Source organism: Serinus canaria, chromosome 27 (assembly GCF_022539315.1).
Source record: "Serinus canaria isolate serCan28SL12 chromosome 27, serCan2020, whole genome shotgun sequence".
In the NCBI taxonomy this organism is placed as follows: Eukaryota; Metazoa; Chordata; class Aves; order Passeriformes; family Fringillidae; genus Serinus; species Serinus canaria.
The window spans coordinates 1,739,941-1,765,780 of record NC_066340.1 but is presented as its reverse complement, the minus strand read 5'-3'; the positions used below and the strand labels follow the sequence as shown (position 1 = coordinate 1,765,780).

Below are 25,840 nucleotides of genomic sequence, written 5' to 3'. Positions count from 1 at the left end.
CCCGCGGCCCCGGGGCCCGGTAACGGCGGCCGCTCTCCATGGTCCTGAGCCAGACTCGCCGGTGCCCCGGGGCGGAGGGACACCGAGCCGCAGCCAACCCGGCGGCCCCAGGCCTGAAAGCTGGGGACTGAGCTGGGGACCCACTCCGGTTCCCCTGGATCTCGCCCCGCCCGGTGCCACCGCCGCGGGTCGGGTTACCCCGAGTAAGCGATGCCGGTGCGGGGCGGCGGGGGGGGGGGGGGGGGGGAGCACCGTGACCCCGCCGGAGTGGGAGTAGGGGGGTCCTGCTACCCCCAAAGAGCTGGGGAGGGGATGAGGGGATTCCTGGGGTGTTGCGGGGGCAGCACCGTTGGGGACCGAGGGTCCGGGTGCCGGGGGGGTTCCCACCGGACTTCGGCGGGGACGCGGGGGGGCGGAGGCCATGGAGTGTCCCGGGACGCCCCGGCCCCAGCTGCCCCCGGCTCGGGGGTCTCGGCAGCTCCTCACTGGGTCTCTCCGGTGCCTTCCCGCGCTTCCCTGTCTGAGGACCCGGGGCAGCGCTTCTCCCGTGAGACGAGGAGCTGGCGAGGCTTCGGGCGCGGGGCCGAGGGTGCTCGGCGCTGCACGGCCCCCCCGGCGGGGCGGGTCGGGGGCGGGGAGCCCCGGGGAGGCCCGGGCGAAGGATCCCGCCCACCGGCCCCGCCGCCGCCGCCGGCTCCGGGGCCGCCGCGCTGCGCGGGGCGCGGCCGCTCCGGCCCGGGGCGCGGGGCCGCTCCGCCGCCGGGGGTGCACAGGCAGGTGAGTCCGCAACAGGACCTCCGGTGGGGCGGGAGGCGGGGAGGGGAGGGCCGGCAGCGCCGCGCAGAGCGGAGCTTCCCCCGGGGAAGCACTGGGGCTTCCCTCGCCTGCGACGCCCCCGGTGCCAAGCGGGGCTGGGGGGATTCCCGGGCATCCCCGGGCTCACGGAGAATCCTGGCGTCCGGATCGCCCCCGGCTCCTCAACAGCATCTCCTGGCGCTGGTGGCGATCCCCGGAGTTGGGCTGGGGATCCCCACGCCCTGCTGTGGGCTGGGAAACCCGCGGAGGGGCAAGGGCTGGCTGGCTGTCGTCGCTGCCGTTTCTGGTCCGCGTCCCACCCGCAGGGATGTCCCGGTTCCGTGGACGAAGCAGCCTCCTCCCCGGACACCGGGTCCCGGCTCATGCCGGTGGTTTCCCGGGCAGCGGGAAGAGGGTACCAAGGGGCTGTGTTCGTTCCAGGTTACCTCTGGAAGACCTGGGGGGGCTGGTACAGTGTGCGCTCCGGGGTCCCGGTGCCCTTGGTGTGCCCTGAGCTCTGGTTCCCTCTCAGGACCCTCCTGGATTCCGGGGCTCCGGCAGTGCAGGCTGAGCTTCACACAGGTGTGACCTTGGGGTGTGTCGGTGTGCCAAGGCTGTGTGACAGTGCCCAGCACTCGGGTGCTCTCCTGCCTGTGCCTGGGGACCACCCTCGGGGTGGCCGCCTCTGCACCACACCGAGGAGCCCCGGTCAGCACCCCGAGGCGGGTTTGCCGGTGTTGGGGAGCTCCGGGGAGCAGAGGGACCAGAGGCAGCTTTGCTGGTGGCATAGCTCGGGGCTCCTGCAGCATCACCGAGCTCTGCCCAACCGCTGACACAGGTGCCTGTTAGCGCCAGTGGCTTCAAATTCGGGATGGTAGGAGAGCACCTGGATCCTGCCCCCAGAGCTGCTCTGCCACGGCCAGCACGGGGACAGGCTGGGACCCCTGGCCGTGGTGGGACCCAGGGCTGGGAGAGCCGGGCAGCGCTCGGAGTGCTCAGACACGGCCCTTATCTGCTGCCACCACCCTGGGAACTCGTTGCACGCTCAGCTCCAGTGAATTTCCTTTTTCTGTTTTTGTTTCTTTCCTGCTGACGCTTTTCCCCTCCGGAATCAAGGGCTGGATGGGGCCCATGGTTACGGGGTGGTGTGAGCAGCCCGACCCCACAGTGGGCTGGCAGTGGGCAGAGCGCAGCAGCAACCAGCACCCACCTGTGCCGGTCCCCTCGGAAGGAGAAAACCCGTCGCGCGTCCGCGTGTGCCCCGGGCGCTCCCGGAGAGAGGAGCCGGAGGCAGGAACCTGCTGAGCCGCTGCCTGCACATGTTTTCCGTGCCATTTCCCGGGGGCCGCCTGCAGCGGCCGCTCGCCCGGAGCCGGGACCCGCGCTGGTGCGTCCTCCGGCCGCCGCAGGATGCATCGGCCTCCTGCGAGCAGCGATCGCGGCGCCGTGACCTTGGCAGGGCGGGAGCTCACCCCGCCTCTGGCTCAGCCCGAGCGCCTCCGGTTGTTACAACCCAGCTGCCGGCGCAGGAGACGTGCCCAGCCCCTGGGGCCTGATCCTGGCACGCAGGAGCCTAGAGTGAGGTGATGGCCGGGCATGGGGGAAAGTGTGAGCCATGACAGCTGTCCTGGTCCCCATCCTTGTCCCTGCTTCATGGCTAGGGTCAGATGTGGTGCTCACAGCCAGCTCAGTGACAGTTCTGCCCCTGTCTCAGCCTGACACTGTCCCCTTGTTGTCCCTGTCCCAGATGTGCCAAGTCCAGCTGAAGCACTGTGGGTGTGAGGAAGGCAGTACAGCACCATGACTGCGGCACAGGGGGTTCTCCTCCGCCCCATCACCATGGGACTGCTCCTGCAGAGCCTCTTCCTCCTCCTCCTCCTCCTCCTCCTGGGCTCCTGCCTCCACACAGCCGCTGCCTTCCCCAAGGGCTGTTATCCCTCAGAAGAGGAGGGGCTGAAGACCTTTCGCTGCAGCAACGCTCAGCTGACTGAGGTCCCCAGGGACATCCCCAACGACACCAACAAGCTCTACCTAGACTTCAACCAAATCCCCTTCCTGCCTCGCGATGCCTTCCAGGACCTGCCACTCCTGCTGGAACTGGATCTGTCCCACAATGCCATCACCAGAATTGAAACTGGGGCTTTCCAGGGCCTGGCAGAGCACCTGCACTCCCTGGACTTGTCTTCCAACAGGCTGATATCGGTCAGCAAAGACGCCTTTAGCAACCTGAAAGCCAAGGTGAACCTGTCCAACAACCCGTGGCTGTGTGACTGTCGGCTGCAGGAGCTGATCCGTGCCGTGGAGCTGGTGGCCGACTCCTCGGGGGGCATCGTGTGCGACTCCTCCACGCAGGAGGAGCACGTGGGCAAAGCTTTCCTGCAGGTCATTGCTGACACAGACTTCTGCAACGTGTACAAGAAGACCACGGACATCGCCATGCTGGTCACCATGTTCGGCTGGTTCGCCATGGTGATTTCCTACCTGGTTTATTACGTGAGGCAGAACCAGGAGGACGCCCGGAGGCACCTGGAGTATCTCAAGTCTCTGCCCAGCAAACAGCGGCGATCGGAGGAGTCGTCCACCATCAGCACTGTGGTGTGAGCACAGAATCCTGCAGGACATGGGGACGTGTGGAGCGGGGACCGGCCACTCCAGGGGCTGTCACCAGCCACTGGCATCGCACAGAGATACTCCTGGGTTTGTTCTGTTCTCCTCTTGACAGCAGCAGCCACGGCTGATGAGTCCCTGGCTCTGGTGGCTGAGGTCAGGGATGGATATGAGCACGGAAGATCTGCAGCATCCTCCCAAGTTTTGGAGGACTGGAGCAACCTGGAGCATTCCCTTGGCATGTGGCCATTGCTCTGACTGACTTGGACATTTGGACTTCATCGAAAACTTTTTATATTTCCTTTGCAGAGATCCCTTGGGGCATTATGGAATCGGTGTTTTCATCTCTCCCCAGCTCCCCCTTGACTGCCCAAGGGATGGTACGGCAGCCCAGGGCAGCCTGGGCCTGGATCCCTGCTGGGAGGGCACCGGGGAGGAGCCGTAAGGGGGCAAGGCCAGTGCCCTGCCAGGTCACTGGCCCTGGAGGGTCACGGGCTGCGACCGCAGCCAGCGGGACCAAGGGGTGGGGCAGGGGGTGGGGACACACAGGTTGGTGCCGCCCCATCTTCCGTTTCATCTCCCTGCCCCTTTTCCGGCGCTCAGGCCAGGTGGGGCAAAAGGTATGGGTGTCCCCACTCGGACATGGGCAAACCCAGGGCCTTTCCTCTCGGAGCGTGGGGAACGAGAACCAAACGGGGAATGAGCTCCCTTTGGGGCTGCCAAGGGATGTGGGTGCTGATGGAGGGGCAGCTGGGGGTCCTGGCAGTGGGTCCAGCCCCGCTGGGATGTTGGGGGAGAGGGGTTCCCCCCAGTGCTCTCGGGGACCACGTGGGAGGGTGTTGGCAGCACCCTTGGCCATCTGCTCGTGTCACTGCCAGAGGGGAGCTCCCACCTCACAAGCTGCTGACCAGTCACTGTGATGGGAAGCAGGATGGAGGAGCTGCCATGCCTCCTCTGTCCTCTCCCCACCCCTGCACTGCTGTCAGGAGTCTGAATCTCCCCTAAAATATCCCAAAGTCCCTTCTTGACATTTCCAGTATTGGGCTGCAGGTTCCTGGTGGCAGCGGTGGAGGTGATGCTGAGCACAGGGCTGGCACAGACAGGGGTCAGTGCCCACTTTTGGGCATGCAGGGTCCAAGTGGCAACTCAGAGCAAAACCAGAGCAGCCCCAGACTCTTCCACCTGCCTGTCTGGCGTGTGGGACATCTGGTTTTGCTGGTTTTGGCCTTTTTTAAAACCAACAAAAGCTAAATTGCCTTAACTCACCAAGAGCACCAACCAAAGCTGCTGGAACCTCCTCTGCACGAGGCCAGAGCTGCCTTGTTGCCAGGCCCAGCCTCAGCCCCTGGTGTGGGCAGCTCCAGCTGTGCCCTCGTGCCCCGGGGCTGGTGGGAGCCGTGGGACTGAGCCGGCCAGGAGCAGGGCCCACCCTTCCACAAGTGCCTGATTCCAGCAGAGAGCAGGAGCTCTGCAACGCACAAACACCTCAGCCCCAGCTCCCATCCGGGCGTCCCCGCAGCCCCATGGCTACTCCTTCCCTCTCTACAACCGGCTGAAGAGAAAAGGGGCGTGGGGGGACCCGACCGAACCCCCCCAGGCTGCTCCCCCCAGGCCACCTCTGGTGCTGGGACCACCCGACCCATCTGTGTTTGGGTTAAGGGACATTTTAGTTCTTACTTTATACGACAATAAAGTTGGCTTTTACTTTGGAGCCGGTGGCTGGCGTGTGCTGGTGTGTGTGTCTGTGGGTCACCGGGCCCTGGTGACGTTGTGACTGCAAAGGAAGGACGGAGGTGCCCGCGACAACCGATGGCTTTGTGGGCAGGCGCTTGCAGAAACAGGACACCCGTCCCTCCGGTAACCCTGCCCCAGCCTTCAATAATGAACACCCGCGGCTCGGCTCAGGTCGCTGGCACCGTGCCGGTCCCCACAACACCCAGGACACCGTGGAGTGTTTTCCCAGGGCTCTGCTCCGCTGCCTGCCCTCCCGTCCCCACCCGAGCATCGCGTGGTACCCGGGCAGGATCCTGACGGCCGGGAGGGACAAGCCCTTCCTACACCACGGTCCCATCTGTCCCCACAAGAGGCCTCTCCGGTCACAGCCCCGTCCCGGTTTGCCGGCTCCTCTCCCCGGGTGATCCGTGCTGGAGTCTTGTGCCATGGAAGGTGAAAGCCGGGCCTTAACGCAGAGTGACAGTTCCCGCTCGTGGGACATTAACCTTGTTTGTCACTCGGCTGTCTCCAGACGCAGACCCCGGGCTCTGGAGCAGATGGCTGCCGTCCCAGCTCCGGTCACTCCCTGGGGATCCTCCTCCCGCGGCTCCCGGAGCAGCTGGGGAGGGCTGGGGGACACGAAGGACACTGCCCCCAGCTGCCACCCTGTCCGTGGGGCCGTGGCTCCCTGGAGTCCTGCAGGTGTCCCCTCTCACGGAGCTGGATGATGCTGAGTCCCCCGGGGTCAGCCCTGCTCTGGATCCTGTCTCTGGAATTGTTTGGATAGAAACCATCAGGCTCATTACAGCCCACACTGATGAGCACGGGGGAAAGGAAATGGATTCCAGGGGTTTGTCTGGATGTGGAACAGCCACTGGCCTGTGTGGGTGTGCAGGGGGATAAAATACACAAGAAGTCTAACAAAAATCTGCAGTAAGATTTGGGAAGGTCACTTGGTGTGGGATGGAATTATGCTGGATTTAGGCTGTCAGTACTGTCAGATATTTAATCAGGTGTGACAGGGAATGGGGAAGAACAGAAAAATGACTTTCTGGGGATTTTTCCTGGGGGTGCTGTGGCCCATCCTGGGATCTTGGGAGCAGGGGGACACAGCTTGCCAGATGGCTTCAATCTCAAGGAGGGATTTTTCTCACCCCACTCTTTCCAGTTGCGAGGTGCTGTGGGGCCAGACCCCGCTGAGAGTGGGAGCTGGCACTCGGCATAGTGGGTACAAGGGGCTCAGCGTTAAAGGCAGCACTTCTCCTTCAGCAAGGAATTAGAATCATCCCTTTTAATACCCCTCTCTGGGTAATTCGTTTCCTGATGTAGATTTATCCACAGGGATCAGCAGCAGGAGAATTAACAGCATGACCTCCTTCTGTGTGTTCCAGCACGCCGGTAAATCTCCGTTAATAACGTCCAAGGAGCTCTGCCCGCCCAGTCATTAACTGGCCTGCTCTCCTCTCCAGGATGGAGGGAAACGTGTCACTGGGGCAAGATCTGTGACCTGAATCCTCTTGGCAGGGATGACTCTTTGCCTGCCTGGCCCTGGCATGCCTTGGGATCACAGGGATGGAGGAGTGTTCCTAGGAAGCCTCCAGGATATGCCAGGGGACACCCTGCCAGTGTGTCCGTGCTCCCAGCAGCAGAGCTAAAAGCAGGGGGGTTTTGGGAGAAAGTTTTGGGAGAAGCCTTGTTTTCCCCTGCCTACAAGTGGAGCATGTTTCCAGACTGCATCCTGAACTTTGAACTGATTAGATTTCCAAGAGGGAAGGAAGGATGTCTAATTGTTTAATTTCCACAATTAGAAAAATATTTATCAATAATTAGGAGTGATGGCAGCAATTACACTGGGATTAAAGCCAGGCTACACTTCATCACCCGCCTTTCACTCAGGGACCTTATTTATTTCTTTTACCCCACAAAAAATCCATGTACAGCTGCATTGCTGCCAATAATGAATCATCCTTGTTCACTGCCTGCCCAGGACTCATTAATGCAATGATGCCAGTGGTTCTAGGAAGGCTGCTGGGCACATGGTGTGGTCACTGGGCTTGGGCAGGAGAAAATTTAATTTCAGTGGGTAGGAAAATGAAGCAGAGCTAAAAATCACAATAGCACTTCCTGTGCCTGTGGTTGAGAGCTCAACAGTTCAGCCAGCCACGCACTCCCCTCCAGACTCCCTGGTGATTTTCCCTCTCATCACTTGTCCAAGGCAGGCATGGCTGAGTCCAGGATCATTTTCCAACAGCTGTTCTTTTAGGATGAAGTTGTACCAATTAATAAAATTGTGTGACCCTCAAAATTTTCACTCTCAGAGGGAAATTTTGTATTTCCAGGTATTTTTCCTGTCTTAGAAGACCCAGGACCATCAGCATCCATGGTCTGGGACTCAACCTCATCCTCCTGTGGAAGCACCAGGGATCTGTGTCTGTGGCACTTTCAGTGTCACCTGGGCACCCTTGGAACATCCTCGACTCTTGGTCAAGCTTTGTTTTCAAGCATCTTTCCACCAAAATGGCTCCTGGTTGTGTCCTTGGAAGAATTCCTGGATTAGCCGGGCTGCACCACACCCATGCCAGGATGTGCCAATCCCAGGGCACCTGCTCTGCCTTCTTCCCACACCCCCTCTCCTTATCACTTGTGAGTAGGGGCCATGAGTTGTGTCCTGGGCAACACTGTGGCTCCTTCAGCTCCTCTTGGCTTAAATTTAAAGGAATATCTTGATTTTGGGTTAATGAAGCTGCTTCAGGGACTTACAAGACAACTTTCCCACCGGAGCCAAAGTGTCACTGTCACCCGATGGATGAGTCCCATCACTGCTTGCAGCTCAACAGTGAATGTTTAAACACGTGTTCCTTAAGTGTTTCTCAAGTGGGTTGTTCCAGGCAGCTCTGATGGGAAAACAATGGGCTGCAGCTTCCAGCTGGCAGATTATTCCTGTTATTTTTGCCATTTGTGGATGTTTCAAAGCTCTCGTGTGCTGTCAGTACGTGCTGAGATCCAGGAGGTCTGTGTGGAGAAGAGGACGGGAAGTTTGAAATTCTAAATTTATTTTTTGTGACAACTCCTCAGTGTTCTCAAGGTGATGTGTTGATCCTTGGCACAGAGTGAGGTTGGAGCTGTGGGACCAGGGCAGGTTAAAGTGGGGGTTCAAAGGGCTGAGACTTGCAGGGGTGATGGAGTTGCCCCATCTTACCAACAGCATCAGGCACAGTCCAGCTTTCCATCATTCCTCCTGTAAAGCCAGAGCCAAGCAGAAGAGGAGGATTTGGGAGGTTTTAGAGCAGTGAGGAAAGATCCTGCAGAGCTGTTGCAGCTGTGGGAGGTAGAGAAGGATGGGAACAGTTGAGGTGAGAGCTGATCACAGGGATTTGCACATCCTGAGGTGTGACAGGGAAGAGAGAGGTGTGAGGGGTGGTGTCAGCCACGAAAGGCTCAGCTGCTGCCCCAGGCACCCAGCTCCAGCTGGATGCAGAGGACTTTCACACAGGAAAGGTCAGAGAGAAGCCACTTCCTGTCAAGTTTTTATGAGTCTCCACAGAATTGCTAACACAAACCCCTTTGCAATGAGATACTTAAATATTTGAACTATTTTTCTGCCTTTGGAATCATAGAATTCCAAGATGCTTTGGGTTGGAAGGGATATTAAAACTCATCACCTGCACCCCCTGTCAGGGCAGGGACACCTTCCACTGTCCCAGGTTGCTCCAAGCTCTGCCCAACCTGGCCTTGGACACTTCCAGGGATCCAGGGGCAGCCATTGCTCTTCTGGGCAACCTGTGCCAGGTCCTCACCACCCCCAGAGGGAAAGATCTCCTCTGTGTATCCAACTTTAATTTTCCCACTCAGTTTGAGGCCCACTGAAGAAGTGAAGGTGCTGTAAGAGCTTTCAGGAGGGAGTACAGTTCCTTTATGACTCTCCATGGCACTTAGTAGGTACTTACAGCTTTTTTCCCTCATAATTGATGCATGTGGCATTTCCTCCTGCTGAAATAGGCCAAGAGAAGCAGGCAGCACCGCTGAGCCCGGCTGCTTCATCTGTCTCAGCCTGAGCTGTGCACAGTGTCCAGTTGGCAGCCAGGATAATCAGCCCAAGGGCAGTGGAAATGCTCATTACAGCACACTTTATTCCTTAGTATTTAATAAGTAATGACTCTGAAAAGCTCGGAGCGGGGTCTGTGCCCGTGCTGTCTCCTGCTGTGTTCCTGTCACTATGGATAAGTTAAACTGGGTTGAATCGGGTCGATTTTTGGATGAATACCCACCAAGGAATTTCGAGATGTAAGAAGTTGGGGTGGTTGAGTGGGAGATGCTTCTTTTGCTTGACTTAGTTTTGCTTTGTGAAAGAAAGGAGGGAAGCTGGGCACTGCTTTCAAGAAACTGAGCTCTCTGATGTCCCTCAATAAAGTGAGTCTGGAAGGTAGGAACTCCCACAGGGAACAGCTCAGAAAGAAGCTCTGAAAGCCCGTGTTCCAGGAGCTGTGCCACAGGAGGCTCAGCTGGAACTGGGGAACAGTTGGACTTACACGTCAAGTTCTTGATTGTTCTCAAATAATCTCTACTCACAGTGTGAGCAGGGTGATGGATCACTGCAGATCCAGCAGCTAACCTTCTAAAGCAGCTTGGGGTGAGGTTTCTCTGGGAAGAAAACGTTCCCATTAGCTCAGTGCTTTGGCAATTTGTATCATCCGGTGAACTCGTCAGGAATTCACAGCTGGTGTAAGAGGATCGGCTGTTCCTGCAGCACCTGGGGCCAGCCAGGCCCTGCACGAGGCTTTGGTGCAGCAGGAGGAGGTGGAAGAGGCTCTGCAGACTCTCTGCTTCCCTCTGGAATATTCCATCTCTATTCTGGGGACAAGGAGAGAACCATAATCTGGGTTCTTAATCCTCCTGAAGGCTGGGCTGTGTAATCTGGGTGTAATCTGTTACTCACCCTTTTGTTTTAGAGACCTGATTTTCCTTTCTCCTCATGTTCAGGCTGGAACATTTCAGAAACAGTGAAAGAAATGTAGGTAAAAAAAAAAGGGCAAAAAAAAAAAAAAAGCAGGGGAGAACGTAATGCTTTTAAATCTCAAAGATCAAATACTTCTGTTAATATCTGTTAGAAATTCCTCACAGAGATTTTGGCATATGCCAGTCTGGCACATAACTCCACCACAGCCACCTGCCATCCTGCCTGGAATTGTTTGCAGCTCCTTTGTGTTCTCTGAGCAGCACAAAGCTGTGGCGTGTCTGGTGTCACCACCAAGTAACAGACTCTGCACTAAGCCACGTGACAAACTTCCTTTTTTCCCATTTAATTAGTTTTCCTTGCATGAACACTGTGTTTGAAGCAGTGCTTTTTCCAGTTTAAGGGGTCCCTGAACACCGGAAAACCTAGGGGTGTATGAATGAGGATGTTTTGTTCCAAAGAGAACAGAGGATTCCAGGATTGGCAGCTAAAATGAAAAGAACACCACAACACCAAGAATTCTTTCACAGCTGCTCTTTGGCTTTCCAGTCTCTGCCAGTTTAATGGCAGGATTTTGCTCCATACATTCTGGCTTCAGGCATGGCACAGGTCTGACACGTCACCTCATTGTTGGGACTGTAAGTTCCAGGATCACAAACCACTGTGAAGAGAACAGAGTTGGGGTTCCAGCCACTTTCCTCCCATCTCAGGGGGGCCATCAGACATCCCTGTGAGCCTTCCCAGTGTCCTGTGGGAGCTCCTAGCCTTCCAGAGCTCCCTGAGCCTCTGGCTAAATCCCTCCCAACTCTACATCCTGCAGCAGGTGCTGCAAAAGAACTTGAAAAATCAGCAGAGAATTTTCTAGCAAGACTTCCATGAGGGGAATTGTTTCTGTCACCCCACGACAGTTTCTTATAGGCTCTGGGTCCTGGGGATTGTCACTCACCAGTGACACCTGGAAGGAAAAAAACCCACTGCACTAGTTCTACTTTGCTTGGAAATGCAACTACACCTGTGAATGCACTGACACGCTCCACTGGCTCATTTCCTATCATTACTTTAAAGCTATAATGTGAATATCCTCCCAAAGGATGAACAGAAATATCCCTGCTTTTGACCCCAATATTTCCCTAATCCTCCCCAGAGCTCTGGGCCCAGCTCTAATCAGCTATATTTAAATCAAAGAGCTATATTTAAAGGGATGTATTTTATATTTACCACAGCAGCTGGCACAGTTCTGGTGGGTGTGGTGGTTTCTCCCAAAACCTGGCCGACAGCTGTCGATGGGAGTCATGGAGAAGCTGTTGTCCACATACTGTATTGAAGGAGCAGCCTGAAACTCATGCTTCAAAACGTGCCTCAGCTGATGGAAAAACTTCCCAATTCGCTCTGCTGCCTAAAATTCAGAAGTATTGGGAGAAAAAAAGCATAGTTGGTTGATTTTTTTTAGATTTAAAAATAACACGAAATATTTTCTAGTCCTGGTGTCCACACACTGACTCGTCACCTTTATTGGGAGTGTTCCTTGGCTTCAAGGGGCCTGGATTTGGACCTAGGATGGGAGCTGATCCCAGGATTTAATATTTAGAAGGCAGAGAGAACAGATTTTAGAAATTGGCTACAGTAGAGTTACTTTAAATTCCATTGACCAAATCATAAATCAAAAATTTCATTTAGAGGACTGGAAGCTCAATATAAATAATAATGTTTATCCTTCTTTATTATTAGAAGCAAATATAGAGCAGGTAATGAGCCTGATGTTTTAACTGTTTTTTTTAAAGCTATTTGTATCAATTTGACCTCTAAACCCATTTTTCTTCCTGAATGGAATTATTTTAAATCCATGAATCATCACTTACAATATTAATCCCACAAAATCTGGGTAAAGATGGATTACTACCAGTCACAACTGCAGGAGCTAAGGCAGAGGTGGGTGTTAAAGGGGCAGAGAAGACACGAGGTGACTGACACAGAACCTGTCGGACTCTCCTGTTTGTCACATCTTCACAATCATAAGGAAACTCCTGGCAAACTTCTTCCCATCCTGGTGCAAATGGATTGACTATGGATGGAGGAAAAAAGATCCATGAAAAAGGGGAAAAAAGATAGATTAGGTCCTTGTGGTTTCTGTCCAGTTCCTTCCTTTGTTTAATAAGAGTCAGAGACTGACCAATATAAAATTGGGGGGAAATACATTTAACTGAGAGAATGGAAGGAATGTCTCACATAGCAACCTCATGGTCCTAAAAGGGCTGAAGTTTTATGTAAAATTAAAAATCTTTGGGTCATGAAAGTTGCTTGGCTTTACTTAGGGAAAAAGATCCACAGAACTGTTCCATAACCTGACGGATGGTCCCTCTTGGTGCGTGGTGAGAACAGACACAGGAGTGAATGTGGTCAGAGAATTAAAGAATAATTTCTTTCTCTCAGTGATAAACCATCAAGGCAGCATCAGCTGATTTAACTTGTTTGAGAAGTGAAACCACCTCAGTATTGCCATGAGGGAGCTGTGAGGCTCTTGCTTTAGCTCTGTGCAGTTTCCTAGAATCAAGGCTGGGCTGGATGGGACTTTCCAGTTGGTCTAGTGGAAGGTGTCCTTGCCTATGGCAGGGGGGGACTGAATGAGCTTTAAGGTCCCTCCCTACCCAAATCATTCTATGATTCTAAAACCAGAGTGGTCCCAGACTTACTAAAAATCAAATACTGAAAACCTAAATATGACAGTGACGTTAGGGCATATTATGGGCTGTCTCCTTCTGACAATCCTCTCTCGGCTCTCTCAAGAATTTTAAAAAGTTGAATGTTAATTTAACATAAAAACTGCGTTTTAGCTCCATCTGTGGGCAACAACAAAAAATACAGGGACTCCAAAAAAACCCAAAAAACCCGGAACAACTTTCAGAGGTGCTCTTGACTCTGCTGTCATTTTTCAGACATTGTTTGTAGCACTCACAAGTTTCTCATAACAATAAACGATCCCTCCCAAACAAGCACTGAAATCGGTTACCTAGAAAATTAACAAACAGCTCATACTGGAGGCCGTCCTTTGGTGTCCTGATAGAGTGGCACTTGTAGGATGACCCTGTGATGTGGCAGGTCAGGTGGGAGATGCTGCTGTTGAGGATATTTTTTAATATCTGGATGAACAAGTCGTTGTTTCTCAGCCTGCAACCCATTGTGCTGAAGCGAACAGACACCTGGTAGGCATGGTCAGCTTCCCTATAGGCTGGGAGGAAATAGCTTGGGTGTGAGGCTGGGGTGTAATCACAGATTGAATCTTAGATTATCACTCTTTGTATCTGAAATGTGGGGTTTTATTCAAATATAAATAAATAAATAAATAAAGCACTGCCATTATTTGTGTCACAACACGTTAGTCCTTGACAGAGCTGACTCAATAGTAAGAGATATTTTAGTTTGAAGTATACAGAAATTTATGTACTTACTGGAGATTCTGTTCCCAATAATAAAATCAAAAAAAAAAGGAGATAAATAGTAAAATGGCACAGAACCAGCTTGTCTGCAAAGCTGTGTGTCTGAAACAGATTGGTGCCAATTCTATGCAATTATGGTGTAGGAGTAATTTTATTATTATTTTAAAAGTCAGTGCTTCTCGAGCATTTTTTGGGTTGTTATGTTGTGGGTGGGAAGTGATGTTGGTGAGGAGTGGTTACAAGAGGTGGAAGGGGCTGGAGTGTAGATCTCAGATAACTCTGGAATTCTTGCAGTTAATTCTGTACCTAAGGGTAGAGATTATTTTATTGCCATATATCTTTGGGAACAGTAATATTAAACGTTTTCCAAAACCATGAAAAGGTTCATGTGTGTCTATAAGTAAAAAAAAATTATTTTCTATTCCAGAATAAAATTTTAATAATTTTGGTGTTTTTTTAATCAAACCTTGCAATAAAAATAAAGCTCACAAGGCCACCAATGTGCTTACTCCTAACTTTGCAATCTTACCATAAACCATGAATTTATAGGCCTCAACCATTTCTATTTCTTCCTGTGTTGTGGTTTCGATGACTTTGTGGGAGAGAGTACAAGTGTAGGCACCAGACATTGGCACCATGAAACCCATCACCATCAGCTTCCCTGTCTCTGTCAGATTCACATAGCTTTGCCCTAGAATAGAAATATTGGATTACCAGAAATGTCCCCTTTTGGATGCATTTAGAATATTTGAAGAAGAAATCTTGCTCCTGTGCATAATGATGCTGGTTCACGTTAGCTTGAAATGATCTAAAATTTATGACTTTTAGGATTTACTACTAAATTCCTTTTTTAGCAAAAGTATCTGTAACTTTTAGAGGGAGAAGGGAAATGGAGTTTAGTGTCAGAACTTGTGGAAATATCTGGCAAAGGGCTAAGAAACCACTGGGGGTGTGAATAGAAAGAAGAAATATATGTGATATTTTTAGTCTGAACTAACCTTGTAAAACTCTTCCATCTGGACCCGTCCACAAATAGTTGGGATCTATTATTCTTTCTTGAGAAAGAGCCAAATCCATACAGACTAGGAATGGGCTGTTTGTGAACACCTTAACATACACATTCACTGCAACACAGAATCAGGTAAATGATGTAAAATGCTGACATTGAATGAAATCACCAAAGAAAAAAACCCTCATTGAAAATTGTGTTTCAAGTGTGTTTTTCAGTTTTGGATTTGCAAAGTGTAATATTAAAGATTAATCTCCATTTGTTCTTAATTAATATCCTGGAACTGTCCACAGTGTGGCTGGTGCTGACTGTTAGAGGGAGACACTTGTGTCCCACACACAAACTGTGGTACAGGGCTAAAAAAAGCAGCAGATTTTTCAGTGAAACCCTCATTTTGATTTTAAATTTTCATCAGTGCTTCCAGCAGCACTATGGGACAAAATATATTTCCATCCCCATCCCTCTTTCTCTTGTTCCTGCACATAAAAGGTTCCATGTGTACTGGTGCCACATACATGATTTAAAACTACATATTACATACATATTACATACATGGCTTAAAACTACAAATTCTAGTAAAAATGAAATCTAGATAGGAAAAAATGACATGTTTACCTTCATGCCTGGTGTCGCCATAAACTTCATTCTTTCCAATTAAATCAATAGATTGCTCTTCCTTCTGTTCTGCTCTCACTGCAGGGAAAAGTAATTGGGATATTAGAGATCAATCTAAATGTGGGGTTGTTAATCCTTTATTTCACCCTGACTTTTGTCTCATTTTGTTTCTTTTGTCTTACTTTTCCTTTTTCCCTATGCTTTTTTCTTAGCAACAAGCAGGAGCCCTTGTGTTTGACCAGTCACTTTTTAATTGTTTTAGTGTCCATGTTGCAAACCTGCCTGGGTTCCAGACCAGATGAACTTCCTCTTTACAAAAAGCCACTAAAATGGTTATAAAATCTGACTATAAAGTGAATGTTCTGTAGTATGACCCTGAGCAGACACAGGGCAGGGATCTCTCAGCCCTTTCCCTTGTGGAAAACAGCAGGCTGATGTCAGGCGTGGAGGTTTCTGTGGCAAGAATCCCCAGGAGAGGTGGAAATTATTGGAAATGGATTTTTTTCAGGCCATGGGCACACTGGGGTGGTCCTGCCCCACTGTTGTGTCCCAGAGTTGAGCATGGGGGACAGTGGGGTGTCACTGGAACCTATGACAACTCCTCTTAAGGGGCTTTAGCTCCATGTCCCCTCTTGAGGGGCTTCATCTCCCACTCTGAGGGAAGGATTTTGGGGACATTTGTCCCTGAGAGGGAAGGCTTTTTGAGAACATTTGTCCCCCACATTAGAGATATACCCACTAATGGGGTGTCGCTGGAGCTCGTTCTGTCCGCTCTTGAGGGGCTTCATCTCCTACTCTGAGGGAATATTCTATGGGGGACATTTGTCCCTCAGAGTGGAGATATACCCACCAATGGAGTGTAAATGGAGCCCACCTGTCCCCTCTTGGGGGCTTCATCTCCCACTCTCAGGGAATATTCTATGGGGACCCCCCCCCCCCTTCCAGCTCAGCAAGCGGGACCCACTGACGCCCTCCGACCCCCTTCTACCACGCCCTGAGAGGACCAGTCTCGCACCAACACATCCCCACAGCTACTTTCCCACCCCTAGTCCCTCTCACCCCATCCTGCCGCCACCACCACGGCCGCCACGCCGAGGAGAGCGCCCGGGGGGCAGCGGGGCCGCCCGCCGCCCCCCGCCGTCCTCCCGCCGCCCCTCGCCATCCTCCCACCGCCCCTCACAACGGCCGCGGCGGGCGCGAGGGGGCGCTAACGGCCCCCCCTCCCCCCGCCTCCATCCCCGCGCGCGCACGGCGCTTCCCGCCCTTTTTCCTCCCCTCAGGGCTGAGGGCGAGAAGGGTGGGGTGTCCCCGCCGGGGTCCCTCGCTCCTTCTCCGCTCCCTCGCCCACGCCCCGTGCTTTTTATACAGTTTTAAAAACATCCTCGCCAGCACTTCACTGAGATTTTTAGAGTATTTAGTTTTGGGGAGGTGATTTTTGTTGTTGTTGTTGTTGTCTCGCTTTCAGGCCCCTGAGGCGCTTGGCAGCGAAGGACGGGCCAGGCCACCCCCTCCCGCGTCCGTTGTCACCCTTCAGCCCCCCATCGCTCCTCCACAGTGCGCAGTGAGCTGTGTTTTTTGACTACAAAGTGTTTTTTCCATCTGGGGGACGAGGAGAGGGAAGTACAGGGGGACAAGGGGGGAAGAGGCTCCATCATGGCTTGGTCTGTCAATGCTCAGCCTCCCCTGGGCTATGGAAGGTGTCCCTGCTCATGGAGGGGGAGAGAGGGGAACTGGATGGGCTTTAAGGTCCCTTTCTACACAAACCATTCTGTGATTCTGTGTTTCTGCCACTTGCTGTGAGAAAGACTGAAAGTAAGAGCTGGGCACATCCTGTGGCTTTTCCTCCTGAGGGGCTGTGAGTACTGGGTGTTCTCCAGCTGCAGGTTTCTGTAGAAAGTCATTACAGGACACATATTTTTCCACTTAAAAGCAAAAACCCATCCCTTTCAGCACCTAAAAGGGCTCCAAGAGAACTGGAAAGGTATTTTGGACAAAAGGATAATGACTTCAGCTAAAGGACCAGGATAATGACTTCAACTAAAATGGGGAGATTCAAATTGGATATTGGGAAGAAAATCTGCTCTGTGAGGGTGGTGATGCCCTGGAATGGATTTACCTGGGAAATTGTCCCTGGAAGCATCCAAGGCCAGGTTGGACAGGGCTTGGAGCAACCTGGGATTGGGATGTATCCCTGCCATGGCAGGGGTGGAGCTGGGTGGTTTTTAAAATCTCTTCCAACCCAAAGTCCTCCAAGATTCCGTGATTCTGTCACTTGGGACTGAAAGTAAGCACGGGCGAAGAGTGTTGGCTCGAAAATGAAGCCAAATGCCACAGTATCATTGCAAGAGGCTTTCAAGTCAGTTACATTTTTGGAAAACTTGCTATGTCTTTGAAATGTTTAAACATGTAACTATTTTGTTTCTAGAGCGGGTGATACAAAAGCACTCCAGAATCTGCTGACAGGGCTCGGAGGGTCCTCACGTTTGATTGCCCAGCACACTCCGAGATACTCAAGACCAGAACGGTGGCCAAGCCTCTGGAAATTAGCAAAATAGTATTTATTCTACCTACCTAGGTCGTATTTATCACTCCAGACCATGCTAGTGTCCAAAAATGATGTCACAGTATTTGCATAACAAATATGGAACAACCAACATAGGAATAAGAGTTATTTTTACAGAGAGCTGCGAAAGTTTTAATGCTTCTGTGTAAAAACAGCACTTAAGTTATGAGTTTCCTTTAATAAAGAAAAGAAAAAAAATTGGTAAAAATACAAAAATAAAAGTGTGAAAAAGGAGGTATCAAGTTATTGATGGAAAACAGTTCTGCTCAAGCTTTCTTCTTCCTTAGACCAACACATTAACTCAAGTGGTCAGTTCAAGTGTAAGAACTGTGTCAGGGTTTTCATTTTTAATGTCCTTGAGCTGCTGAGCAGGTCAGAATCGGGACCACCTCAGACAATCCCACGTTCCCATGTGCTGAATATTTTCAGTTTTACTCAAAGCGAACATTTCATGCTGACACTGTGCAGGCAAAATGATTCAGTTTGTAACGTGTCTGCTATAAACGAGTCATATTTCAGCCCGAGCAGCCTCAGCTCCTAAGGATGTTTATAGCTCCTTTCAGGTCCTGCACAGCCCATCAGTCCACAGGTTGCTAATTATTATGAAATAGTATCTCTACTATAAAGCTTTGGCTGCAGTTTTGGTTCTTTATAAACTCATAGTCAGTGTCTTTAGCCAAATGACCCATTTATTTTCAATGCTATAATATTTCTAACTCCCAGACTGGTAAATTTTCATTATAGATTTGTAAGCTTTGGGGGGAGAGAAGGGGAATGGGTTATTTTTAAGAACAGGAAGTGTTGCAGGGAGGATTTAATAGGACAAAATGTGAATTCAGGTATTTATATTTGTGTTTTAAACCTGGATTGCTGGGATTGGGGTTATATTTGGTTTTGGTTTTTTGTTTTGTTTTGGTGGGGATTTTTTTGGTTAATAGAGTATCAGTAGGAAATTATAGAGGAGGACAAAAGTCTGCAGTTGTAAACTTGATCATGGAGTGAGTAGACATTAAAAAGCTAAATATTTTATCCTAGGAAATATGTAGAGAGATTTCCAGGAGTGCAGATTCAGGTAAAGGACCTGTTGCAGGGCTCTGGAGAGCCTACAGACCACAATTTCTGTCTCTGATCTTTCAGGTGAGTGATCCAAAGGTGGGATCACACTAAGGAAGGTCACAATTAGCACAAGGGTGTTTTTGTAGCCTGGGAAAACCAGATTGGTTTGATTTGTGCACCTAAAATAAAACCAGAGTGAAGATGCAATTGTTTCTCTGAAGGCAAGCATGAGGGAAAGTAGGGATTTAAATCAGAGAACAAATCTGGCAGCAAGAGAAAATGGCCGTGGATAATCCTGGGATGGAAACCAGAGGTTTCTGATTGCTGCACAGCAATCCCAGGTCTTCCTTAAAATGTGTAGAACCAGGAAACCTGCCTAATTAATAAATTATTCTGGAAAGGGGTTACAGAGATTAGGAATAGACAAGAATTGCTTGATTATCCCACTTTTTTTTTTTTTTTAACATTTTATTTCTAGGATCTTTTTCCAAGCAATGGAAAAGCACCAGTGCAAGAAGCAGCCGTTGGCACCACACAGGAAGTGAGTAGGAGAATCATGTTTCCATGTTGTTATCCTGCTCCTGATCTATGATAATTTGTGCTTGCTGCCTTTGGGTTTAGATCCAAGTGATGAGCTCAGATCCCGATTTCACTTCTCACTTCATTAACTGGTTTTGGGCCTGCGGTGACCTCTAAATGTCACCTGCTGCTACCCCCTGCCCCAGCAGGGATACTCTGCACCTGGTCAGGTCTCTCAAAGCCCTGTTCAGGCCCAGTGTGGAAAGAGCCCCTTTTTTGGAGTCTGTACTAGAGGACTTTGAATTTCATATATATTTCATTTTATTGAAGAACTTTGTACTTTGATTTTCTCCTAAATAGCAACACTGTTTTCTTAAGAAAACCATCTCAACCTAAGTCCTCTTTATTATTATCCCTGCCATTTAACTTTAACACACAGTCCGAGGTGTGCCCATTCTGGAGGAGAAGGTGGCTGGGGGCTCCCCCGATCTCCCAAAACAGGCGCTGTGCCCTCAGCCCCCCTGCCCCTACCGAGGGGCCGGAGCCCCCTGCCAGCGGCACCAGCAGCGGCTCCAAGGCAGGGGATACCGGCACCGGCATCGGGACCGGGTCTGCTCCTCTCCCCGCCACCCGGCGCCGCTCTCCGCCCGCCGAGCGCCGAGCCGGATGTCACGGTGACGGGCGGGAGGCGAGGCCGGTGCGCTCCGCTGGCAGCCCCGAGCCCGGGCGGGCAGGTGGAGCTGGGACCCGCGAACGGAGCATGGAAGGTGAGAAACGACCCCGCTCTTCCCCAGGACCCTCTGTCCTGCCGGGGCCCGCAGCGGCTCCATCGCCCGGGGGGCTTTCAGTTGCTTCTTCAGCTCTTGCTGCAAACAATTCGCAGGCTCTGGAAAAGAAATAGAGTCGCGTGTACCAATTAAACGGGAAACGAACGGGGCTTTTTGCCCCCTCTCTGTTTGATTTTGGAGATATCACAAAGTGCATGATAAAGCCAGGGTTTAGAGCACACTTTATCTGCTGTTCTTATTCTGGGGTTTAACGAATTCAAGGATGTCTTCTTCCTTTTCACCTGTAAAACATGCCCTTAATATTCAGAGCCAGCAAAAACCGATCTGGGAGTTAATATTGGGTTCTGGAGTAATTACCTGTCTTAGAAAAGCAGTGTTTCTGGTGTTTTTAACAATCCTGCAGAGAAGCTTTGCAAAGCATCACTTGGTTTCTTGTTTCAAAGGTGGAGATTCTTACTTCAGTGCTTTAAGAGTTCCAGTTTAGATTCTGTCCTGTCTCAATGACTTGGGGCTTTTGGTTATTTTAAGTTAGCTGCAGATGCCTATTTAAAAATGCATCTTCCTTTGCTGAAGGCTTTGAAACTATTTTCCTGTAAATAATCACTCATTGAATCTGACTGAATCGAGAATGCTGCTGTTGGAGAGAAGTAACTAATGATTTGAAAGAAAGGGTTTGGGGGCACTTTAGCATTTAAAAATGCAGCTTCATTTTCTTGAATGAGTTGGGATTGCTGTCTTTTGGGGAGGGAAAGTTTGTGAGGTGTCTTGGAATAGTCTGCAATTAGAAAATAACAGGGTTTCACTATAACTGAGGTTATCTAAGAAGTCCTCTCTTTGGTGTTCTTATTTCTTGTGTGCTCAAAGTGAACATGGAAATGATCCTTCAGCTTTTGGGTCTGTACTTGAGGATGGTGAGGATTCATTAATGTGCCTGAGGGTGTTGGGCTGGGGATGAAGTTAGTGCAACACTGTTGTAATGTGTTATCCTTGGATACAGTGACTTTCAGGGGTGTTTCCGTGGGTCTTGGACAAATCTCCATGCCCTGAGGACAGAGGGATAACATGGCTGACTCGGATTTTCCACACCCAGTGAGTGGAGGTTTGATAGGGTCACAGAGGAGCAGACAGGCCCTGGCAAGGGTGGGTGTTTGAACCAAAATTTCTCATTAACTTGATTGTATTTCTCCATGAGTGGTTTGGTTTTGTGACTACTGAAAAGCTGGAGCTGTCAGCTCCCAGTTCTGGGCTTGGATCAACAGGTTGGATCTTGATGATCCTAGTGGGTCTCTTCCAACTCAGGATATTCTATGACTCAGGATATCCTATATTGAATCATTGAATTATTCTACTGGGTTTAGAAGGTCATATGCACCAATATGAGAAAAATATCCTTAATTATACACTGCTGATCAGTGTATAATATCAGTGCTGATCAGGATTTCTTCCCAAAATGATGTGTACACTTAAATTGCCTGTGACATTTCACACACTGCATGGTGCTTAAGAGCAGTAAAGTATGAGACCCCACAAAGAGTTTACTTGGCCCAGTTTACTTGGCCTTCTTCAGAAAGCCATGGAGGCTGTGGATGATGAAGAAGTATATTCAGTGGAGACATCAGCTAGAATTTCTCTCCTTAATGGTCCAGTGTGGGTTGAAGGTGAAAAACTTGTTGGAGTGCAAGAGGTTGAGTGGTGTACATAGTGAAGGCACTGATTTCAGACAAGGAAATTGTCTGTTTCTGCTCCATGTACTGTGATGGAAGGACTAAGAGCAGATGGGACTTTCAAAGGTGTCTCCTTCCCTGTGCTACTGAGCTGAAAAGTGCAGCAAGCAGGAAAAAGGCAGAATTCTGGTTTCATCTGGGGGACCAACAGGTGAAATTATAATAATTCAAAATATACCTCCCATCCTGTATTAAGGACAGAAAGGAAATAGGGTCATCAGTGATTTGAAAAATATCCATTTTAGGGGAGTTAAATTTCTGGTTGGCTGTTCTGGTCAAATACCAGGATAAAGTATGAAGAGTGTTGCATACTGAAATACCACAGCACTTTTTTAGCAAGCTATTTGAATATTTTGGCTCCCTTTGCCTATCGGTGTAGTACACAGGATGGCCAAGGATTGGTTTCGAAAGCACACGAATTTTACTTCTGCTTTGTAAATGCACATTGTGCCTCAGCTGCAGCACACAGAGACCAGCGTCCTCTTCCCATGCACCCCAGCCACTGGAGCTCTTTGAAGCTTGGGAAGACAAACGTGCTCTGTAAGTGATTTCCTGCCTTGTGTTTTTCTGAACATTTGGTAGAAAAATAACCTTATTGGTATAGAATCAGGGGTGGAATATACCCACATGTTCTCCTTTCACCATGAAGGATATGGCTTGGGATTGTCAGGAAAGAGACCTGAAGTTAATCATGAAGAGACCACTAAGGTTCTAAGAAGCTGCTGGAGACTGATGCTGTAAAGAACCAGGTGCTGGTGAGGGGAGGTTGGAGGCTTGAAAGTGAGACAAAGACCAGGATGTTTCTCAAGCAAGAAGAGAAACGTTCTATGATGTGTCATTGTTCTTATCTCTTCCGAAGGGTTATCCTGCCCAGCAGCCATCATGGGCATGAAACTGTTGTGTTCAACAAAATATGAATAAATTCACAGACGCCATCTCAGCAAGGAGGAGATGAGGAGGCTGAGCAGGTCCTGCTTGGCTCTCTTGTTCAGGCAATGCTGTTCTCCAGCAAGTTGTCCTGCAGCTGCCAGGGAAACCTGAGGAATCCAATGGTTTCTGAAAATACACAGTTATCCAGGAATATATGTAGAATTATTGGAATTCAAGCAGTCATGTAGAGGTTCTAGTTTTTTCTTCCATGACCTCCTTGGAGCTCAGGGGAACCCAGAATTGCTGCCAAGGTTTCAATGGCACCTTGGGACTTCAGCCTGGGGCTTTGACCCCCATCACCCAAATGGAGCAACCGTGCAGGGATTCTGAATGCAATTAAAACCAAAATCAAATGTTGCAGAATAAGGGAGATTTTATTTAATTATGTGCAGAATTACAAGGGTTTGTGTAATTTAAGTGTCTGTATTCATGGAATCACAGTTTTGGGATGGAAGAGCTCTAAACCTCACCCAGTCCCACCCCCTGCCCTGGGCAGGGGCACCTTCCACTATCCCAGGCTGCTCCAAGCCCCATCCAGCCTGGCACTGAGCACTTCCAGGGATGGGGCAGCCACAGCTTCTCTGGTCAACTTATTGCAATGTAAAGTTAAAATCAATATTATAGGAAATTTTGTTCATTTACCCAGCATTTACTGATGTTTTCTCATCATTATTTGCTGTATAAATTTGTCCATTTGCTTCTTTGTACCTCAATTTTCCTGGCATAATAGAATGAAAATGAGAAATTAAGGGTTATGACTATACAGTTCCTTGATCTTTCTTATTTACTTCAAAATATCAATTCAGTAAATATCTGAACTTTTTGTCATTTAATTCTGTGTCTATCTTTATGATGCAAGGCCTCTATTTTGTTGCACACATTATCCCCCCCTCTATTCATAGAGGTTTTTTGGAGTACCTCTTCTGATACCATGCTGCCTTGCTGGAGAGTTACCAGAGCTTTATATTTTAACGTTGCAGAGACCACAAAAAAGTTCCATATGCAGAGGAGGTAAAGACAGATAATTATGGGGTAAATGTCACCCGTGGTTAACACCTCATGCCCGCTGCCTGGGTGTTTCTGTTATGTAACTGCCAGGAAGAAATTTTCCTGGTCCAGAAACTATTATTTTTTAGGTTCAAAGCTGATAAAAGATGTTATGGCATGTAAAAAGTAAAGAGGGGGAAAAAGCTACAGGAAAGAAAGGAGGAAGGAAGCAGGTAACTATGTGTTAAGAATTTAACCTCCTAAGAATGAAATCTCAAGGCAGGGAGGTCTGGAGTAAAGACATAATGGGACAGCTCAGGTCTGTGCCTCCAATTCAACTCAGCAGCTGAACTTTGGGCACTGGGCAATGGGGATACCTGCAGCTTGTGTTGGCCTCAGAGCTCTGCTGAGCCCCCAGCACACTGGGAAACTGGGCTGCACGGGGTATTCGCCTGAAAAATGTTTAAAATTCCTAGCATTTGATCCCTCTTGGAATTTCTCAGTGGGAATTAAACTTGCATTCCCATGAAAACCAAGTAGATCTTGTGAAGATAATGGGGGTTTCCCTTTGTGTTGGAAAAAGAATGCAAAAATATCTTTGTGCTTTAGAGAAATTAGCTTGCTCCAGAGGTACTACAGCTGCACTGTGCTCACAGGGTACTCGATGAGTAAATTGAAAGCTTAAGGTACTCTGTTCTATAATTTTTTTAAGTTAGAAAATCATACTTAATCTCTTTTCTGGGCACAGGCCAGTGCTCAGGATATAAAGAAGTGAAGCATGATACTAATTTGGTTTTTATTTCTTTGAAACCTTTTCTTTTTCAATTTTACTTTCAGCCAAGAAAACAGGAATTTATAAGATTGTAACAAGTGTGTTGTGAACTGTTTTAAATATTAGACAGCTCAGGCTGCTTTTCTGTTTTTTGCAGATTCACAGCCCGGGATGGACCTCAGTAACCCTCAGGAACAGCCCATAGCTGCAGGTACTGTGCTGTTCAGTTGTGTTCTTCCACCCTCTCTTGACAAATTTATATTTAAATGGCAAAAAATACAAGAATTGTAGCTGCTTTAGGGTCCCAGGACACTGAATAACAGTCAAAAGTACAAAGAGGGACATTAAAGGCAAAAAAAGTGAATTAAAGAGATGAAATAAAACCATGGAAGTTCAATATAATACTGGAAAATTATTGTGAAGTGGGAAAAAAAGGACTGTATAAGAGAAAAGGAAATATTTTCAGGAGAAAGCTGGAAGTTTTGATTAGGGAAGCAAGAATAATACAATTCTCTTGCTTGACTGCATTTCTAAAAATATGAAAACAAACCTCCTGAGTGAATTTGACAAGTGTTTCACTTTCTTGTTAATCAAAAAGTCAAGCCTCTTTTCAGCTCCAATGTAATATTTAGCTTGAGAAGGATCAGAGGTGTTACCATCCAGCTGTCAGTAAGTTAAAGAATTTACCAGCAATTTCACAGTGTTACTGTAAATTTTTAAAATTCCCATAATGTTTGAAAAAAAATAGCCTGTTTTTTAATGAAATATTGATTTGAAATTTACAGAAATACACAAAATATGGAGCTAGTTTGCATTGTGGGGTTAATGAAAGAGGCTTTATTTGAAACACTTTACCCGAATAAATTTCACTACAGTTAAAAATGTGTCTTTATTTCCAAGTAGAGAGGCTGGGATCTCTGGGATGCTGGTCTGCATGATAATGTTGATATTTAAAAATACACACGTGGAATAAGCAGAGAAGTGCAAGTGGGTTCAAAGATGCCTTGGTTACATCTGCTTGAGCAGTTTTCTGGCCTAAGGCCAGAATGATTAAAATTTTTCCCCAAAAGAACAAAGTAGAGCTGTGATTCCTTTGCCTTGCTCCCAGGAACTCCATCCCTGCTCACAGCAGTTGTCAGAGCACCTACGATAGAGTTAGATATGCTGGATTTTATTCCTGCTGCCATTTAGAATAACCTGCAGAATATTTAGATCCGAGCAAAAGCTGAAAATATGTTCCTGGTGTGTGTGAGAGTTTGTGTAGGATTTTGGGAAGTGAAATCCTTCCCCAAAGTGCAACCAGTGCATCTGTAGAAATAACATTGTGGGAACTGTCAGCAGTGCTGGGAGTGTGCAGGTACTTTCTTTGAGGGA

At 49.2% G+C, this 25,840-nt stretch overlaps 3 protein-coding genes across 7 annotated transcripts in view; 2 read left to right on the top strand and 1 right to left on the bottom strand.

The window, feature by feature from the left end:
- The first annotated feature begins 730 nt into the window (after window positions 1-730).
- Window positions 731-5,113, top strand: LRRC3C (leucine rich repeat containing 3C). Its single transcript, XM_050985829.1, has 2 exons — window positions 731-777; window positions 2,543-5,113. Exon 2 carries the CDS (start codon window positions 2,596-2,598, stop codon window positions 3,394-3,396), a length of 801 nt encoding a protein of 266 aa, XP_050841786.1. The 5' UTR covers window positions 731-777; window positions 2,543-2,595; the 3' UTR covers window positions 3,397-5,113.
- A 5,342-nt stretch (window positions 5,114-10,455) lies between these two features.
- On the bottom strand, window positions 10,456-16,289 carry ZPBP2 (zona pellucida binding protein 2). The gene is made up of 8 exons (XM_030230546.2): window positions 16,187-16,289; window positions 15,128-15,205; window positions 14,502-14,627; window positions 14,033-14,194; window positions 13,077-13,295; window positions 12,046-12,131; window positions 11,288-11,465; window positions 10,456-10,730 (listed from the first exon to the last, which is right to left on the bottom strand). Exons 1-8 carry the CDS (start codon window positions 16,287-16,289, stop codon window positions 10,630-10,632), a joined length of 1,053 nt encoding a protein of 350 aa, XP_030086406.1. The 3' UTR covers window positions 10,456-10,629.
- A 3,636-nt stretch (window positions 16,290-19,925) lies between these two features.
- Window positions 19,926-25,840, top strand: part of IKZF3 (IKAROS family zinc finger 3) — a 34,800-nt gene continuing 28,885 nt past the window's right edge. For 3 of the 5 annotated variants that reach the window (XM_050985785.1, XM_050985784.1, XM_030232405.2), the window contains exons 1-2: window positions 22,224-22,317; window positions 24,624-24,677. In XM_050985785.1, coding sequence (XP_050841742.1) covers window positions 22,266-22,317; window positions 24,624-24,677 — 106 coding nt within the window. In that variant the 5' untranslated portion in view covers window positions 22,224-22,265. Of the gene's footprint in view, window positions 20,033-22,223; window positions 22,318-23,868; window positions 23,928-24,623; window positions 24,678-25,840 lie in introns of those variants that run through there. The other 2 variants (XM_050985782.1, XM_050985783.1) reach the window with 2 other exon arrangements.